The 17,784-nt window shown below is 42.1% G+C and overlaps 2 protein-coding genes across 2 annotated transcripts in view; one reads left to right on the plus strand and one right to left on the minus strand.

Annotated features, from left to right (window-relative positions):
- Positions 1–1,935: 1,935 nt before the first annotated feature.
- Gcm2 (glial cells missing transcription factor 2) lies at positions 1,936–9,021 on the minus strand. The gene is made up of 5 exons (XM_047557243.1): positions 8,932–9,021; positions 5,276–5,528; positions 5,035–5,147; positions 4,498–4,623; positions 1,936–2,886 (listed from the first exon to the last, which is right to left on the minus strand). The coding sequence occupies exons 1-5, from the start codon at positions 9,019–9,021 to the stop codon at positions 1,936–1,938; spliced, it is 1,533 nt and encodes a 510-aa protein (XP_047413199.1).
- Positions 9,022–9,315: 294 nt separating this feature from the next.
- Sycp2l (synaptonemal complex protein 2 like) overlaps positions 9,316–17,784 on the plus strand; it is a 111,048-nt gene continuing 102,579 nt past the window's right edge. Inside the window, exons 1-7 of the mRNA XM_047559289.1 lie at positions 9,316–9,369; positions 10,298–10,323; positions 10,365–10,763; positions 13,055–13,304; positions 14,758–14,826; positions 16,545–16,682; positions 16,767–16,886. Of these exons, the coding sequence (XP_047415245.1) occupies positions 9,316–9,369; positions 10,298–10,323; positions 10,365–10,763; positions 13,055–13,304; positions 14,758–14,826; positions 16,545–16,682; positions 16,767–16,886 (1,056 nt within the window). The remainder of the gene's footprint in view (positions 9,370–10,297; positions 10,324–10,364; positions 10,764–13,054; positions 13,305–14,757; positions 14,827–16,544; positions 16,683–16,766; positions 16,887–17,784) is intronic.

Raw genomic sequence — 17,784 nt, forward strand, 5'->3', positions numbered from 1 at the left:
AGAGGGGAAACGATTGGATTATGAGAGCTGTGACCTAATCAGTCCTTCCTACTTTGAAAGAATTGACTGGGTAGTGACCGCAGGCAGGTGCAGAATGGCTGGAGGAGATGGGTCACTAGGGGTGTGCCCTGGAAGGGTGCATCTTTCCAGTGGCCCCTTTCCCACTTCTCTCCCTCTGCTTATTGGTGTCCATGAACAGAGCAGCACTCCTCCTCCACACCCTTCCACCATGATGTTCTGCTGCAGAACAGCTGAGCCCAGAACAATCCATTTGACCAACCATGAACTAAACCTCTGGCCCTGTAAGCAGAAATAAACTTTCCCTCCTCTAAGTTGGTCTCGTCAGGTATTTTGGTCACAGCAATAAAAAGCTGACTAATCATACTCAGGTAGCTCAGAGGACAGCTATGAGATTAAATAAACTAATATTATGTTCAGGGCTTAGAAAAGTGCACACGTTAAGTGCTGTCTAAAGTTAAATATTAGTGTAAGCTGTGAGTTTGGGCAATGGAAGTTTAAAGAAAAAAGTAGACTGAGTTTACTAGGTACCTTTTCCTTTGAGAAAAAGTTGGCTAGGGAATCGTAGGTGTGAACTCACACTTGTTCAATTTCATGGTAAATGCTGCATGTATTTATTGGTTGAGGGCATTAGGGTTTATAAATCAGGTGACCTATAGAGAACACAAAATGACTTGAAATGGCATCTGACTGCAATTCAAAATGGGGTATTCTATGCAAATTTGAGAATGATACCTTCTCACCCTCCAACATTCTCAAAATTTTTTTCTTTTGAAGTTTGTTATCTTTACTTGAAAGCAGCATTTTCACTAAGTATTGGGAGCAGTGTAAAATTGTGGTTGTGTACAATCCACACGTTCTTTTTTTGCAGTGCTGGGGACTGAGCCCAGGGTCTTGAGCATGCTAAGCACGTGTTCCACCACTGAGCTGCCCACTAGCTCCTATTCCAAATGTCTTTAAGAGGCTTTATGTTATGACAGAGTACAAGAGATACTTCTAAAATAAACTACAAGCTTTCTGATTATTTAATAAATTTTAATATTTCATAGTAAGTTTTTCCAGGTCATAATATGAACAATATTTCTTCCTATTTCCATTTTGAAGTAATCAAAGGATCAGTTACATTACTTTAAATGTCCTAATTACATTTACTTGAGCACAATTACATTTATGAAGAATAACAAAGGAACTATAAAGCTATATTTGAATGAAACACCTTCATTCTAACTTTGAAACCTAATCAGGAAAACATATTTAGTATAATAATAATCCACTACCTGTGCATCATCATTGTTAGGCTTTCTAGGTGATGAAAACTATCATGTTAAGAAAAGGTATTCAGATAATTAATAAAAACCAAAATTCTTTTAAAAACATTTGTACTTTCCACTGCCAGAGATTTGTTTAAAGTTATAAATATATACTTTGAAGGCAAAATGATCAAATTACTTCCTGAGGCTAGTCTAACAAGTTCTGAATGCTAAGCAAAAAATATGAAATGTCTCAGGAGGTAAAATTCTGAAGATTTTTATCTGAAACTGTTAGATGCCTCTAAGAGTCAGATGAGGACATGTGAAATTCCCTAAAAGGGAAAAGGCTAATGCAAAAGGCTCAGGGAGGGAACCAGGAGCTTTGAACAGCAAACTGTTCTCCAGTTTGCTTATTTGTTCATTTGGGAGAATCATATTTTCTCAATCTAATTGTATGGACCATAGCCAGTTTCAAACTGCTGCACAAGATTTCCCAATACTGTCAAATATTTCCAACGGATATCTTTCTCAGTTAATCAGCATTGTTACTACTATCTATATTTCTTGACGCACAAGATCAGTCTCCCAGCTCAACAAGAGATAGTCGCCATTTTCCATTTCACTCCCTGCACGCACACCAATATCCTGGTGCAACTTGGAATGTCTTTCAAAAGTCCTCACTGTCATGGCTGAAGAGTGGACCTGCTCTGTCTATGTAAGTGATGGCAGAGCCCAGCCCGTACAGACACACATCCCAGGTGTCTGTTCCCTCTGGCCTGGAGGGAGCTGCCTCTTGAGGAAAAGCCACTGTGGACCTGATGGCCCGACAATCTCCTGGAACTTTTAAAGGAGTTTTCCCCACAGGAGAGGCTGCCCTGGTGACTGCAGCTGGCGGGGGCAGGGCTTCAGGATAGACAGGCATCAGGGTGTTGTCCGCAGCATAGTTACAGGTTGAAAGGCTATTGACCTCCTGCACACCAGCGCTGTGTTTCAGAGCTGGGCACGGAAAAGCCTGGTAAGACACTTGGGTGGTCGTGGTGATCACTGTCTGCAGAGCTGGGCCACCTGCCGAAGGAGTTGCAAGGTACCTGCAGGGAAGCTCTGGATTTTGATATGGGTTTGTGGCCATGGCCTGTAACTGTCCCCTCCCCAAGGCTGGGTCAGTCTGCTCCCCAAGGCTGGGTTTTCCAAGCGCTGGTTTCCAGCCACATTGTTTACTGGCGAAATCAACATTTCTCTCGAAGCTGCTGTATGAATTGACGTTATATTGGAGTGTGTTCAGATGAACCCAGTCTGTGTCTTTAGGGACACTGATAGAATCTTTACAAAGGGTGGGGTATGGGTTTGGATTTGTGTATCCAGGGCCTGTCAATTCATAGCTGCAAGGTGACTGAGGCAAATAGATTCTTGGGTTTGGATATTTCTGAAAGGGAGGCACCATGTCTCCTTGAAAGATGGCTAGGTCACAGGTAGCTTTGTAAGCATCAGAGTTTGGGAAGGAAGGACAAGACTGCCCTGGAATAGGGAAGGTGGTGTCAGTAATTATATCAAACGGTTCTGGATTTTCCAGGAAAGGCGGGCTGTTGAAATGTTCACTGCTGTCTTGATTTGCTCCTGCCTAAGAAATGAGACAAACACAGAAACATGATATATAAATGGCGTAGACATCCTCACCCATAACAATAGTCAACCATGCAAACAAAAACAAGCTTCCAGTAGGTGGGCTCTGTTTTGTGACAATACCCTGCTAAGTGACATGATTTGGGCTTGTGGTCCAGAGTTTGCTAAGCTTGAGATTGCTCAGGAATGAACACTACATACTGAATGAGGAAAGTCCATAGAAATCAGGTAGGATGAGTCTGTGTGGCAGGTGGTCCTCTTCTCACCCATATAGTGTCCATAATAGTGGAGGCTCAGGAGCTACACAGAGCTGGCTTTGAATTCTGACTCTGTCCCTCATTAACTGAACAAGGAACTCAACTTCTCTGAGTTTCAGATTCCTTATTAGAAATATGGGGCTTCATTATGATAACCTTGTCATAGAGTTTCTGCAACTGCTAAATGTATGCCACTTTTAGATCAGCCTGGCACAGAGAAGCACTCACAATGTCAGTTTCTGTTATCCTCACAGTAACACTGCCTGCTTGAAACGCTTCTGGAAAAGCCATGCTATATCAAATTACCCAAAGAAATTTTACCTGTTCCTTTGCAAATGTTTCTACAGCTTGGATCTTAAGTGCCTATCAAAGACCCATATTTTATAGGCTTGGTCCTCCAGGTGGCACTCCTGGGAGGTGGGGGAGCCTTTAGGAGGTGGATCCTTGTTGGAGGTTAAAGGTCCTTGGGGACCTGCTCTCAGAGGGGATATCGGGACCCCGTCCCCTTCTCTCTTTCTCTCTTTTGCTTCTGGCCATAAGGTAAGGGCTTTCTCCACCATGCACTCTCCACAGGCCCAAAAGTAACAGTCTAATCAACCATGGACTGAAATCTCCAAAACTGTAAGCCAAAATAAAACTTGCCTTTTTAAAAAGTTGATTGACTCAGGCATTTCATTACAGTAATGGAAAGTTGGCTAATGCAAATGTAAAGGACCCTTTCAAGAATGCCCTGTTAACTCACTGTTGTTATGCACATTCATTAGTCCCCATTTATCCATAGTTTTGCTTTTTGAGGTTTCAATTACCTATAGTCAACTGAGGTCCAAAATATTATGTGGAAAATACTAGAAATAAATAATCATAAATGTTAAATATTTTAAATTATAGTCTATTGTTATAATTGTTCTATTTTTATGAGTCATGTTTCTTAATCTCTTACTATGCCTCATTTGTAAGTTGAACTTTATCATAGGTATATATGTATAGAGAAAAACAGTATATATAGGACTTGGTGCCATCTGCAGTTTCAGGTATACACTGGGAGGTCTTGAATTTATCCCCTGAGGATAAGGGTGTTCTGGTGTATTTCTTTCTCTATGGCTGTTGGATAATCACCTTTTTTCAGGAAGTCAGCATACATCCTAACTGTATCCTAACTGTATAGAGATTATGTGCTATAAGGGATCAGAGATTCCAACCAAATGTTGACTTAATGACATTTTTTAGAGATATATAATTTTCTTATAAAATCAAACCTTTGTAATTAAGGGATAGCATTCATATTTCAATTATCAGTGTATTTGACAATGAAAATGAACATAGAGCACAGTGCAAAATCATTTCCCCCTTACCTCTGGTTCACGCATTCTCTTTTTCTGGGGTTGGTAAAAAGAGGTCATTTGTCTCTTGAGGGCACTTCTTCTAGCTTCTGTCTCTGATTTACTCTCTGGTCTTGGGTGATCATGAACTCCCTTGGCCTACATTAATGAAGAAATGGATCATCTACCTGTTCCTCTAGAGAAAGCTGGCTATGTTGGAAGCTGGCCAAAAACTGATCAAACCTTTTCCAAAGATCCCATGTTATTTTATTTTTTTCAAAAAGAGAAAAAATTTTTGAAAATAAAACACCATCAAGGATAGATACCTTAAAAGATAGCTTGCAACCCTTTCGCCTATTAAATGACCTGCAACTTAACTATAACTTGGTTTGCTACATCTGGCCCTTAAAGAGCACCCAGTGCATAAGTTAATTCCCAGGTAAATGGTAGGTCCCTGGGGGCCCTACTACCTATTGCTGTTCCCGGGATCTGTATCTGGTTTAATCCAGAGTTTGGTGCCCATGCTGTGATGAAAATATCCATCACAAATTGTGTTCTCACCTCACCTACCTGAAAAAATATAGCGTTGCCATCAAGCCTCCAGAAATTGGTCACAGGGTATCCGCTATGCCCCCGACAAGGAATCAACTCCAAAGCAGAATGACAATTGGGGCATGCTTTCTCTGCCAACCCCAGAGGAAGAAATGTTAACAACAACCCCGACCTCAGACTCTCTAAAGAAAGGGGAAATCGGTTGGGAACGGGGAACTCAGGACTCCAAAGCCACCCGCTCCCTGGCCCGCGACCTCACTCTGCTGTTTCAGCCTCGCCTTGTCGCAGATGGCTGGCCGCAGCTGCAGGCGGGAGCCGTCCGGCAGGGCGCAGGAGCGCGCACACACCACCACGCCCAGGCACGACTTCTTGAGGATGTGGCCGTTGTGGTTGTTGGTGTTGCGCATGGCCCAGCCGCTCAGGTGGCGCTGCGCCTTCTTCTCCTCCCTGCTGTAGATGAAGCGCACGTAGCCGTCAGGCCACTCACGGAAGTGGTCAAAGTGAGCCGGCTCCTAGGAGGAAGCGCGGAAACAAGAGGGACTAAATTCTTGGAGCTCAAATCACAGGCATCGGGCTTTTAATGTCCTCCAAACACATTAGAATAAAAACGGGTTCTTGTTAAATGCAGAAATGTTGTAAAAACCCCCAAACTATGCTCAACAAAATACCACTTATCCTGTATGTGCCTTTCTGACAACCGGTTAATAATGAATGTATAGCATTTATTTTCTAAAAGCTGTACATGCATTATGGCTTCACCCTCACACCATGTGTAGACAATTATGCCCATTTTGCGGATAGGTTAATTGACTTGTCCAAGTTCACACAGCTAGAAAGACCTGGCTATAGGCTCTACCACCCCAGACCTCCGTTGGACAGACTTTAGAGCCTGAGTTCTGAGTTCATTTTCACTATGTTATTCTAGTTCTTGAGATATTTAAATGTTGAAAACATTTTCAAGTTCAGTATCAAAATACCAGGACAAAAAGTAATTGGAATGCTCTATAACTAAAATGCAATTTAACCGGTAAATATCTTTTAAGTCAGTAGTTTTTCTTTCAAAAGCTCTTGGCTCCCTATCCCAAACCTGCCAATCACATCAGCTCGGCACCCAGAGCAATGTTCCAGAGGCAAGGAGGTTTCCCTCTCCATTCCTCAGTTAGCTGTGCAAATTTTAAAAGGTACCCTGATGAAGGACCTAACCATAATGATAAATCTTGAGCTTTGGGGTTTGGTCTGGAGGTAGAATGCCTTCCCTCCCCCACAGCAATATGGAATTGCCATTGTTTTCAACAAAGAGTCACAGCCCTGAAACAATAAGTAATATCTAAAATATTGTGTGCATGTACGAATATGTAACAACAAATCCCACTGTTATATATAATTATAAAGTACAAATAAAAAAACGAAATACCATACATAACAAAATACCAAGTATTACTTTAATACTCATATTTGAGTCTTTTTCTGTTTTGTGTATTATTTATACTGTGATGCATGTCTTTTTGTATATATGTTCAATATAAAATTACCCATTACTGAGCACTATTTCCCAGATACTCTTTAGGGCAATGGTCAGTAAACTAGGGACTGTTGACTAAATCCAGCCTGCTCCTTGTTTTTATATGACCACAAGTTAAGAATGGTTTTTACACTTTTAAATGGTTGGGGGAAAATCAAAAGAATTATATTTTGTAACACATGGAACTTACATAGGGCTCAAATTACACTCTTTTAGGTTGGTTGGAAGATGGCCACATACATTCTCCTGTGTATTACCTATGGTCGCTTTTGCAATGAAGTGCAGAATTGAGTATTTGGGATAGAGCCATATTCTGTGATATCTGGAATAATCACAAAACTTTGCAAGAGGAGCATCCTTATACTCATTGAACAGATAAGGAAGTGGAGGCTAGATATAGTAGTACAGCTGGGAATTAAAAGATCTGCAGCAATCAGACCCTATTGACCTTGCTGGCGTGATAAAAGATCAGGAGAGTATGATCACAGTAGCAAGCCATTTGTAGCTCTTCCCCTCCCACTACCTGGGAAAATTAGATAGAATATTGCAAAGCCAAAGTATTCTCAGTTGGACAATTCAGACATGTGTACATCATTAGTATTTCCCAGTCTAATAGTAATAACATAAAGGGATGATTTTATTTCCCAAACCACAGGATATTGTTGAAGTCATTATTATTAGTAACAGGCAGAACTTAATTTGTCTTTGAAACATTAGAATTGATATAAGTTAATACACTGATTTAAGCTAAGTAACAAAAGAAATATATGATTATGTACTATCAAATCTAAGTTCATATTAGTAGTACATGTATTGGTTTTAAATGTAAACATTTAAAATTAAAGATCTTGGTAACAAATTGTCCAGAAGAAAGAATTGCTTGAGTACTCCCCCTTCACAAGGCCTTCCTGTCTCTCACAGCTCCTGAGGAAGGGGTGCTGGAGGTGCAGTCACAGAAACTGTTTTTAAATCATACAACAGCAGAGGATGGCCAAGATTGGATTTCCTTTGCTGGGATACATAGGCACACGGACACACACACACAACACACACACACACACACACACAGAACATGACAGCAGATCTGGATGAGAATTTGAGATTCTTATCTAGTTTCACCACTTGATGACAGGTCTGTAGCCTGAGACTAAGGTGCATTCAAGGACTGTCTCAAGGTCATAGAGCCAGTTCAGTTCTTCCCCTCAGCTAGAGCAGGGCTAGAAAGCTGTTTTTCAGTTGTCCTTTTATGTGCCTATGTGCCTGTTCCTTTAGAGATGTTATACATACTCTAAGGACCAGTCGTCCAAAGGAAAAGCAATTCATGTTTACTAGGAAGTTTAGAAGACGCTGGAGGGATGAGCTGCTGCCAAGTTATTTGGATGTGATTCTTTTCTAGAATGCAGATGGTTTCTAGAATGCAGATATATGTGGACAGAAGTCAGTGAGAATGAAACACACCACTTGTAATGTGGTCTGCTTTCACAACAATGGGACTGTGTGACAGACTAAAATAGGCAGACTTTAAAACAAGCAAAAAATGTATACATTCAAAAAGGGAGCAAACAGTGAGCAACTACACTTCTGATTAATGAATTGCTCTTCACCTGGCACATGATAGAGGCTGAATAAATGCCAAGTTTCTCACCCCTGCCCCACAACTTTCCCCCAAAGTTCCTTGGAAAGCAACTCTCATTCCCTAACCCTCCCACCTACACTCAGGACTTTAAAAGTCACCCCTCTGTTTTCACCCAAACCAGTAGACCAACCATAACTGCCCAGCTCATTTCCTGCATGTGATTCTAAACCACCTGGTTCCATTCAAACAAAACAAAACAAATTCACCTAAAAGTATGAAGGTCTCCTTGTCATTAAAGGAGTGAGGTTTAGAAGAGAGTGCCTTCATTAGCATCCAAATAAGGCAGGGGATTCCATCTAGACAAATTGCTCAAGTCTGAGTATTTTGTTTTAGATTCTGGCCACCTCCATTTACAATTCCACCTTACAGCTTTGCTGCAAGAGAAGCAGTAGTATTTACATTTTCTGAGTCCCCCACCCCCACCTTCTACATTTCTTCTGGGTTTTCAAATAAGTGGGAAAGGAAAGAAAGAACTGATTTCTACCAAGGCTAAGGGAAAGGTGTCCTGCCCCATCGATATTTTCTACTGCTTCCATCATGCTTTCAGATAAGCACAGGTCATTGCTGGGAGTATACAAATCTCTAAATCTAGATTGGCCTTTTGAAAAACTTTTCTCTACATTTCATAGCTCTCAGAAATTGTGTGTGTGTGTGTGTGTGTGTGTGTGTCCAAAGTCTCAGCAAGAACTTGCATGCCCTGCCCCCTTCTTTGAATGGACAGCGTCCCGCGTGCCCGCACACACTCGATTTCACTCACCTGAGGCATCTGCGGATCATTGATGTCCCAGTTGAGCTTCATTCCATAGGCGCACACACGTTCAGCGTCCTGCACCATGTCTGCCGGCATCTGCCCAGCCTAGCTCGCCTTCTCTCCCTAAGATCCTGAAAGATAGAAGTAGAAACGAAAGGTGCGCAAGGTGACTCCCCGCACCCCTTATAAGAAGAAATCAGGGGTGTGTGAGCCCTTGCGAGTTGTTTAGAAATTCTGAAGCCACAGACGTGGACACAGCAGAGCCCTGTCCTCGACTGCGGTGCTGAAATCTCTGCACCCGGAGAGCCGCAAGGGTCTGTGAGCAGTTCGCAAGTTTATAGAGACACACCCCCGCGGCTCCGCCTTTGCTCGCCGCGCTCTCTGGCGCCCATGCTGGAGAAGCGGGTCACTCCCTCCCGGATAGAGCCAGGAATGGAGGTGGAGGTTAAACCGAGCCTTTGAATCTAGAAGAAACTGAAGCCAAGATGGGGTGTGGGAATTGGAATGTTTCATTTAAATTGCAAACCATTTTTTAGTCCTAACACCACCCCGGTCTCCGTGGTTTTGGGGAAGGCTTAGATCCAGGCTTCTGAAGCAGCGGGTTGCCAGCAAAGTCCCCGAGAGCCAACACTCCATTCCAGGAGAGCGTGGAACAGTGCGCGGGCACTAGCAACCGCCAGCCATACGCCCTAGTGTGAATCACACCTAGTGTGGGGCCGATTTACTTTAAGCCTCCGCTCTTGGCTTTTGATGTAGGTGTTAGGCGAGTCCGGGAGTCTATTCTTGGCTGTTTAGGACATCGAAGGGGTCGCCAATGTTGCCGAAAGCTCGCTGGCATTAGGTGTATCCACGCTCTTAGGGTTGCAGAGAGACCTGGCTCCTGGAGAAAGTCCTGGAGAGTGAATCTGGAGGAGGTTGGGGTGAGATGAACACGGGATAGATGGAGAGGGCGGTCGAAGGTGCGCAGCTCTGCTGGAGCTCCGAAGTCCGAAGAACCCCCGAGCCTCAGCTTCCTCATCTGTTAAATAAAGAACTGACTGGAGTTTTGTGAGCTCTCCGTTGTCACCCACATGAACACAAATCTTAAAAGAAATGTTAATTGATACTGTCATGGAAATACCCTTAAAAGAAATCTTTATTGATATTGTCTTTGAAACACCACGACAAATTCACAGTTACCTTGCACAGTCTTGGAATGCTTTTGGGGGACTGGAGAACCCCTGCTAGGACAAGGTGAGCTCCCCAGGAATGAAACGAAGCCGTCTTCCCCTGCCACTGTGCATCCGCCTCACTTCGGGGGATTCCGGCACCTGGAGGCACTCCCCAAAAGAAACCAATTGAAGTCACTAACGTCGCTCTTTGGCTATCCCAGGGTCGGATCCTAGCCAGCGAGAGAAGGTGAGCATACTGAATTTATTCCCAGATGTCTTGCTTTGCAGTCCGGCCTCGCTTCCTTTTCGAGCTCTAGCCAAAGAGCACGAGTCAATCCCTCAAGGGGGACAGCGGTTAAAGGACGATATTCCGGACCCACGGCCCTCCAAACCCCTACACTGGCTCACCCTGGACCTTGGCACTTTGGAGCGCGCTCCTGCGCATCGACCCCTGCTACTGGGAGACCCAGCCAGGAGGTCACCCGTGCGGGCACCTCTTGCAGGATCAATCTCTTCGGTTGACAAAAGACGGGAAAACCAGGTGCGTTTTAACGCCAGGACCTCAAGAAGCCAAGGATCATTCACCCACTTTGTTCGCTTACCTCCCCAATCAAGGGTCCACTTAGAAAAGTCCAGTGGCAAGGCACGCTTCAGAATAGACCGCCAGCTTCAGCGGACCCACGGAAAGTGAGTGGAGGGCAGTTCCTCGCCTGCTTTCTTTCGCACTAGTTTTAAGTTAGAGCAAGAAGGAAACGTCCTAGCAGAAGGAAGAGCTGTTTTCAGCCCCAGCGTCTTCTCTGAAAGGTCTCCTCAGGGCTTCAGGATAAAATCTCTCATACAGGGGCATCACTGAGTCTAGGTGGGAACGGGCAAGATGTTTCTGCTCTACTTCACCCTTCCTCCCACAGACGACCACCTCATTGACGGCAGAAGGACCCTGTCAGTCTGTTGCTCTTTGTGTTGCACGTTCTGTCTTTCAAAGTTAAATTAAAATTATTGATCAATTTTAAATAGTTTATTAAATGTAATAGTTTAAGACAATTTATCTTTTAAATGTTTTAAAAACAATTTTTGAGCGGTGGCTTAAAAAGTTCGAGGCAGGTTTCAGCAATTTAGCAAAGCCATAAGCAACTTAGTGAGACCCTATTTCAAAATTAAAAAATAAATAAATAAAAAGCCGGGTAAATAGGGATGTAGCTCAGAGGTAAAGCACCTCTGGGTTCAACCCCCTGTACCGTAAGAAAAAAGAAGACTGAAAATAGTCATTTACCATTATCTCTGTAAGTGGGTAGACATGAATTTCTGGTGTTAGTGCAACATTGTTGGAATATTTCTTTTACTCAGGGGTACTTAACTGCTAAATCACATTCCCAACCCTTTTTAATATTTTATTTACAGACAGGGTCTCATTGAATTGCTTAAGGCCTCGCTACATTGCTGAGGCTGGCTTTGAACTCGCAATCCTCCTGCCTCAACTTCCCAAACTGTATTGCAGGTAAGCACCAATGGGCCTGGCATATGTAATTTTTTAACGTTAAAAGTAAATTAAATTGTAAATAGATTATGTTGTCCAAAAAAAAAAAAAATGAAAAGAAAACAAAAAGAAAAAGAAAAAAAGAAAGAAAACCACAGAACCTCCACCATTTTTAGTTTGGGAAGTATTAGACTATATATTCCAAGTTGCCCTAAAATTATGTGAGTAAATATATTAGTAAAAGCAGCTAACCAATGTGAAAATATAAGGAAATAAATAGTATTGTTTATTATGTTGTTTTTAATATCTACTGAAGATTGAACAGATTGGTATTATAGAGTTTTGAAGGCTATAGTCTCCCCAAACTGAAAATGGTCGATTTTGAAGTTTTCTATTTAAGAGTAAAAAAAAATTAATTTCATGTTGTCTAAAATAAAACTCATTTAAACTATATTCGATTATTGATTTCGATTGTTATTTTTGTTATGCTTTAATTCTTACCTGCCCTAACATTAGCATTGATTTGGGGTTTTTGTTTGTGTTTTTTATCCTGGGGATTGAAACCAGGAGCACTTTACCACTGAGCTATATCCCTGTTCCTTTTTTTCTCTTTCTTGTTTTTTATTTCTTCTTCTTCTTTCTTCCTCCTCCCCCTCCCCTTCCCTCTTCCTCCTTCTCCTTCTTTTTTTAAGATGGAGTTTAAATTGCTCATCCTCCTTGCCTCAGACTCCAGAGTCGATGGGGGGTTCCAGGCGTGCAACAAACACCTCGCAGCAGGTGATTGAGGATTTTTAAATTCACAAGTGTCCCTGCCTGATACTGGTTTAAAATAGTAAGAGTTCATTCATTCAAAGTGAAAGGAAAGTACCTTCGAAATCTCTAAGTTTAGATTAAAACAGGTAGATTAACGAAAGTGTAGTTACGACATATTTGGCAGAAAACAGACGTGTCCAGAGTTGACAAAATCATTGTTTTGAATACTGGACATGCCAAGTCCTGGTTTAGTAACAAGGATTCTAGTGTTGTGTTTGCTTTCATGTAGACAAATTCTTCTGTAAACATCACAACATGAAGAACAGCGGTTAGTAAATACACGAGTTTTACACAAGGAATGTTTGGCGTTTTGTTTTAATGAAAACTCAAGTCACTTATTTAAACCACTGTGTTCAGCTCGCAGGCCACCTACCCAGGTAACCTAGCCATTAGCACACATGAATTAAGGAAGTGAGTAAAAAACAAGCCCATCGTTTGCTTTATTTTTCATTACCATCCCTCCATCAAGGTACTTTAAAATACAAAGAACAGAAAGCACCTTTTGGTGACGACAGTAAAGTATTGCGAATATCGGGTACAAGCCAGTTCCTATGAGAAACGGTTCAGCTGTGGTCAAAACACATCAAAGAACCAAAATCAGTCCCTCGGTCTGTGGACCAAGAAGAGAAACCCTCACCTCGCGGGTAGCGCAAAGGTGACGCCCATCAGTTTGGGTTTCTGCACCCAGAAGGTTTCCACGCGTTGCTCGCGTCTTTGGCGCGCTGGCTTTCTCTAGGAAGCGCGTGTGCGTGCGCGCAGGTGGCCTGGCCGCTAGTTACTCGCACGCGTTTCTCCAATCTCAAGCACCGGATTCTAATAGATTTCAGGAGCAGGTCCATTCAATTAGAGATGATGGAGAAGATTTAAATCCAAGAGGCAGCTGCGACTCAGACCCTGCCGCAGCGCTCCCAGCCTGCGGGGATCTCGCCACCGAACCCAGAGTGTGGAGCTGGGCGAGCGGTGCGCCCTGAGTCTTGGGTGTGTAGCGTCCGCTTGGAAGAGTCGGGATGAGCGCGGTGAGTGACAGACACCTGCGCAGCAGCTGCGCGGGTGGAGCCCAGCCCCGGTCTCCACTGTGCTCAGGGACACCGGGCGGGCTGGAGGTGCTAGCCCAGAGGCCAGGCAGTGGATTCAGTCTTAGGCCGCAGTGGGACAAAACCTTTCGGGGGCTCTGAAACCTCCTTGGGTTTTCTTGGAGTTTATTGGCAACTTTCAGCAGAACAATGAGAAGGGGCAGAAATCCGGTCTGTCAAGAGTTACAGCGCTGCGGGTGGGGGTTGGGGGTTGGGGAGAGGAAACTGCAGAATTCATGTTCGGAAAGCAATGAGATAGTTTTTCCCCCTTCTCTGGATGTTTCCTCAACTCTCTTTCCCTTTTGTGACCTGAACCTGCTGGGCACCAGATCTGCTTTCCCAAATGTTGAGGATTTAACTGCAAGAAACAGGACAACCCGTAAGATAGCCAGAGGGTCCCAGTACCTCCAGAGTTCCAGTTTATCAGCATTCATTTAACTAACATTGATAGACCATCCTGCTGGTTGGAGGGAAAGGCCCAGTTCTGGATCAGGATCTTTAACCTCACCCTATTGCTCATGTTCATAAATAATAAATAATAATGATAATATTGTAAAATACACTGACATTTAAGAATTTTGGTCAAATTCATACTGTTAGTCCAAACTAGATTTAGAAGATCCTGAAAAAATAACTTGCGGTATTATGCTTTTCAATTGTTGGCATGCAGGGAGATCAGATACTGTTATTCAGTGTGGCATAACAGTGTTTAAAAGCACAATAGTGGATCAGGGATCACTTCCTAAAGAAAACAATCTATTAAATATTTTGAAGACTTTTTATGGTGGTTGGTGTTTGATCCTTGAAATTTCAGTATAGGCGCCCTGGACTAACATTTAAAAGTTGCACATCACCAATACAAAGCTTAATTAAACTAAGGTTGAGCTGGAAGAGGCACGTTTTATTTAAATAAATTTTACAAGTTTTGATTCTAAAAATGGTTTAATTCAAAGCCTTTGATTTATAGTCATCAGTGTAGAATTTAAATTTGTTATGGTCATTTATTCAAATGTTTGCTTCTTGTGATAGTCTGCATTGTGCTAAAGGAAGCTGGATAACCATTTGTTTAAAAAACACTTTGGTACTGTGCTGAAACTTGCTCAGTGGTTGAGTGCTTATCTAGCATGGAGGCCTTGGATTTGATCCCTGCACCACAAAAAACAACAAAAAGTTCCATATCTTATTTAAGCTATTATCAGCATTATGAGCAAACATAGTTTCTATTCAAAGAAACAATATGAGCCTTTATTTCTAGAACTTGAAATACAATTCTTTGAAATAAAGTGTGTGTGTGTGTTTAACATCTTTTTATTGCACACAGAAGAATGAAGGTCCTTTGCAGCCTGTTAAGGAAGATGAGAGGATCAGGAAGACCCAAGATGCTTTCTGGGTAAAGATCAAGTTTATTTTGTATTCTTTTGTAGTTCTGTGTTCTTGCTGAGCCATTAGCCCCATTGTTCCTCAAGCCAGAAACAAACCCTTTTTTGTTTCTCCTTCCCTAATCTCCCATATCTAATTCGTTACCATGTCTAGCTGATTTTTTACCTCCCACTGTCCTGACACCTTACCGTAAACCATCTTGCACCCAGCATTGTCCCAGGTGAAAGACAATACCAAACAAAACACAGTTCCTATCCTCATCAAGCTTACACTGGCAGACAAAAAAACAGAACGACAATGGAGTGGTAAAAGAAAAGAATAGAGAATTCTAATTGGGGATGTAAGGAGGCACTTGGCTCACTTTAGAGAAGGTGGTTCTGAAAGAGCTACCTGAGAAAGTGATTCTTACTCTGAGATCAGAGAGGAGCCAGCCACAGGGAAAGTGGTAGGAGCTGCAGTCTCTGGATAAAACTGCTGGTACAAAGGCCCTGAGGTAACAGATTTAGACTTAGACACATTAGTAGGGAAGTTGGAGAAGTTGGCAGAGATCAGATCATGCCAAGACCTGAAGGATAAAGAGAAGGGTTTGAATTTATCCTCAGTGCAGGGAAAGAAATGGTAGAGATTTAAGTAGGCAAAAGCATGGGATTTTGAGTTAGATAGTTCGAGCGTGAATCTCACTTGAGTGATCTCCTGCAAGTCTGTAACCTACCCCATCCTTGCTATTTCTCCAGATGAAGACTCTAACTTTTCAGTGTAATGGGGAAGTTTAAAACTGGGAACATCTGTGGAGCCCTTAACGTACTTGGCACAGAGACTCACTATGTGGTGACTTAAATAGTCTGTTGCATGCCTGTAATCCTAGCGACTTGGGATGATTGTAAGTTCAAGGCCTACCTTAACAACCTAGAGAGGCCCTAAGTGACTTAGCAAGACCCTATCTCAAAATAAGAGCTGGGGATGTGGGTCAGTGATTAAACTACCCTAGGTTCAATCCCAGTACCCCCCACCAAAAAAAATTGTAATGGAGTAATTTCAAATTCTTCCTGTTTAAATTGGCACTAAGAATTAGAATTTTGAGTTAAGTATAGTAAAATACCTCCTTATTAAATAGTTCTGTATGCTGTAATTTGGACTGTAGGATTGGACTGGATTTTCTTTTAAATTCTTTTGTAGCATAAATATTTAAGGAAATTGTCTGTTATTTAAGTGAATGCTCTCCCTTGGCTAATATTCAGGCAAAAAGATCAGCTTGGTTTGTATGGCAATTTGCATATTTGTCAACTTTCATTGTACATAATTCTTTTATTTTTTCTTTTGTCATTTGTCACTTAAGTGATCATAGGCTTGCATTTCTTAGTGCTTTAGAATTTGCAACATTTCTGAACATCTTTTGATATCTATAATGGAAGTGCAGTTTCCCTTAAATCTGTGGTTCTCAAATTTTAGCAGGTGTCAATGACTCATAAGGCTCAGCTTGCAAGTCTGAGCTCTAATGGGTCCCCAGTTGATGCCAATGCTTCAGGTGAACTGGGAGCCATGTTCTGAGACCCCTGCCTGGAGCCAGTGGAAATGTCAATCATTTAAGTGATTGTTGACTGTTGAAGACAGATTTTTATTCTATATTTACCTTGTATTTCTTGATGAATAATTAGTATTGATAGTAGTTAGAAATATTACTATAAAACATGTTCTTGAGGAAAAGAAATAACTCAATTGCCTTTCCAGCTTCAATCACTGATTACTGATACATTGCATGGCAGAGGATTTCAGGAAATAAAAGAATACTTTGAACAGAAAGAGAGCTACCTTCCTCAAAAATATAACCATCTTCTATTACACTATCTTCACAGATCAATAAATAAGGCAAGTAAGTGGTTTCTTTGGGGGCAAAGATACCAATGTACAACTACTTGTAAGAGCTTTAATTTGGTGTGATCTGATACCTAGGAACTGGATAAAAATGAATTTCAGTATGTTTCACTGTTGCTGAAATGTATTCAGCAATTCTTCAAAGAAGACCTCGAGGAAGATGAACCCTTGCTAATTCAGCAGGGACTGATCCTGAAGATAAGTGCCACACTTTAATTTCACATGACTTTGGGTGACTTCTAGTGTGGGAGCAGTAGGAATGACTCAGAGGTAGACTGCTTGCCTAGCATGCAAAAAGGGTCTGGATTGAGTCCCCAGCACCACAACACAGAAATTCAGATTCAGTGAAGTGACTGGTTGTTTCTGTTCCTTTGAAATCAAATATGAAAAGGACATGAATATGATCCATTGTTTTCCAATCAAATCAAATTCAACCCACATCTCCTGTGTTTTTTCTGGGTAGAGTACATTGGCAGTGGACAGGGCCACGTCAGACACAGCCCTTCCCCTTGATAGGCCTACCTAGAAGTGGCCTGTCTTCAATTATGTTAGTGAATTTGGGGCAGATGGGATGAGTAGGACATAAGCTCCATAAATATTTTAGTAGACTTTATTAACAAGGTTAGAACTAGAAAAATTACCAAACTTCCCTTTCAATACCTCACTCTTCCTGTTTTTTAAACCCTGGATAAATCTGAACAAACAAAAAGCAAAAATGTTTGTTTAAAGTCACTCCAGTTATAAATGTTTATTTAAAAAAAATTTAACAAGAAAGTAACGTTACTAGCACCTTTATTGGTCCCATCAGGCAGGAAAGCAGATTGTGATCCTTACTGCAGCTCTTTCATGGTGAGGTTTTACAGCCCTGGATGGTGTGCTGGTCGTGGGGAGAAGGGCTGGCAGTGCCGTGGAGGGATGATCTGACCTGTAATAAAGCCCTCAGTTGTCACCCTTGGTTCTAGGCCCTGGAATATATTGAGCCAGGTTGGGCTAAGAAGACCTGTCTCTGCCCCTTTTCTACTCTCAAACACCAGTAATTATTGCACTGCTTCTTAGGGGGGAAATGAAGTAAATTCCAGGCTTTGCCAAATTCCTG

The sequence above is a fragment of the Sciurus carolinensis genome, chromosome 7 (assembly GCF_902686445.1).
Source record: "Sciurus carolinensis chromosome 7, mSciCar1.2, whole genome shotgun sequence".
Lineage (NCBI taxonomy): Eukaryota > Metazoa > Chordata > Mammalia > Rodentia > Sciuridae > Sciurus > Sciurus carolinensis.

Excerpts from the sequence above, each read along its gene's own strand:
- Gcm2 (XM_047557243.1), bottom strand. The coding sequence starts at position 9,021 with ATGCCGGCAGACATGGTGCAGGACGCTGAACGTGTGTGCGCCTATGGA. Across the intron at positions 5,529-8,931 it reads ATGATCCGCAGATGCCTCAG|GAGCCGGCTCACTTTGACCA; the intron begins GTGAGTGAAATC and ends GCTTCCTCCTAG. Across the intron at positions 5,148-5,275 it reads GGCGAGGCTGAAACAGCAGA|AGAAAGCATGCCCCAATTGT; the intron begins GTGAGGTCGCGG and ends TGGGGTTGGCAG.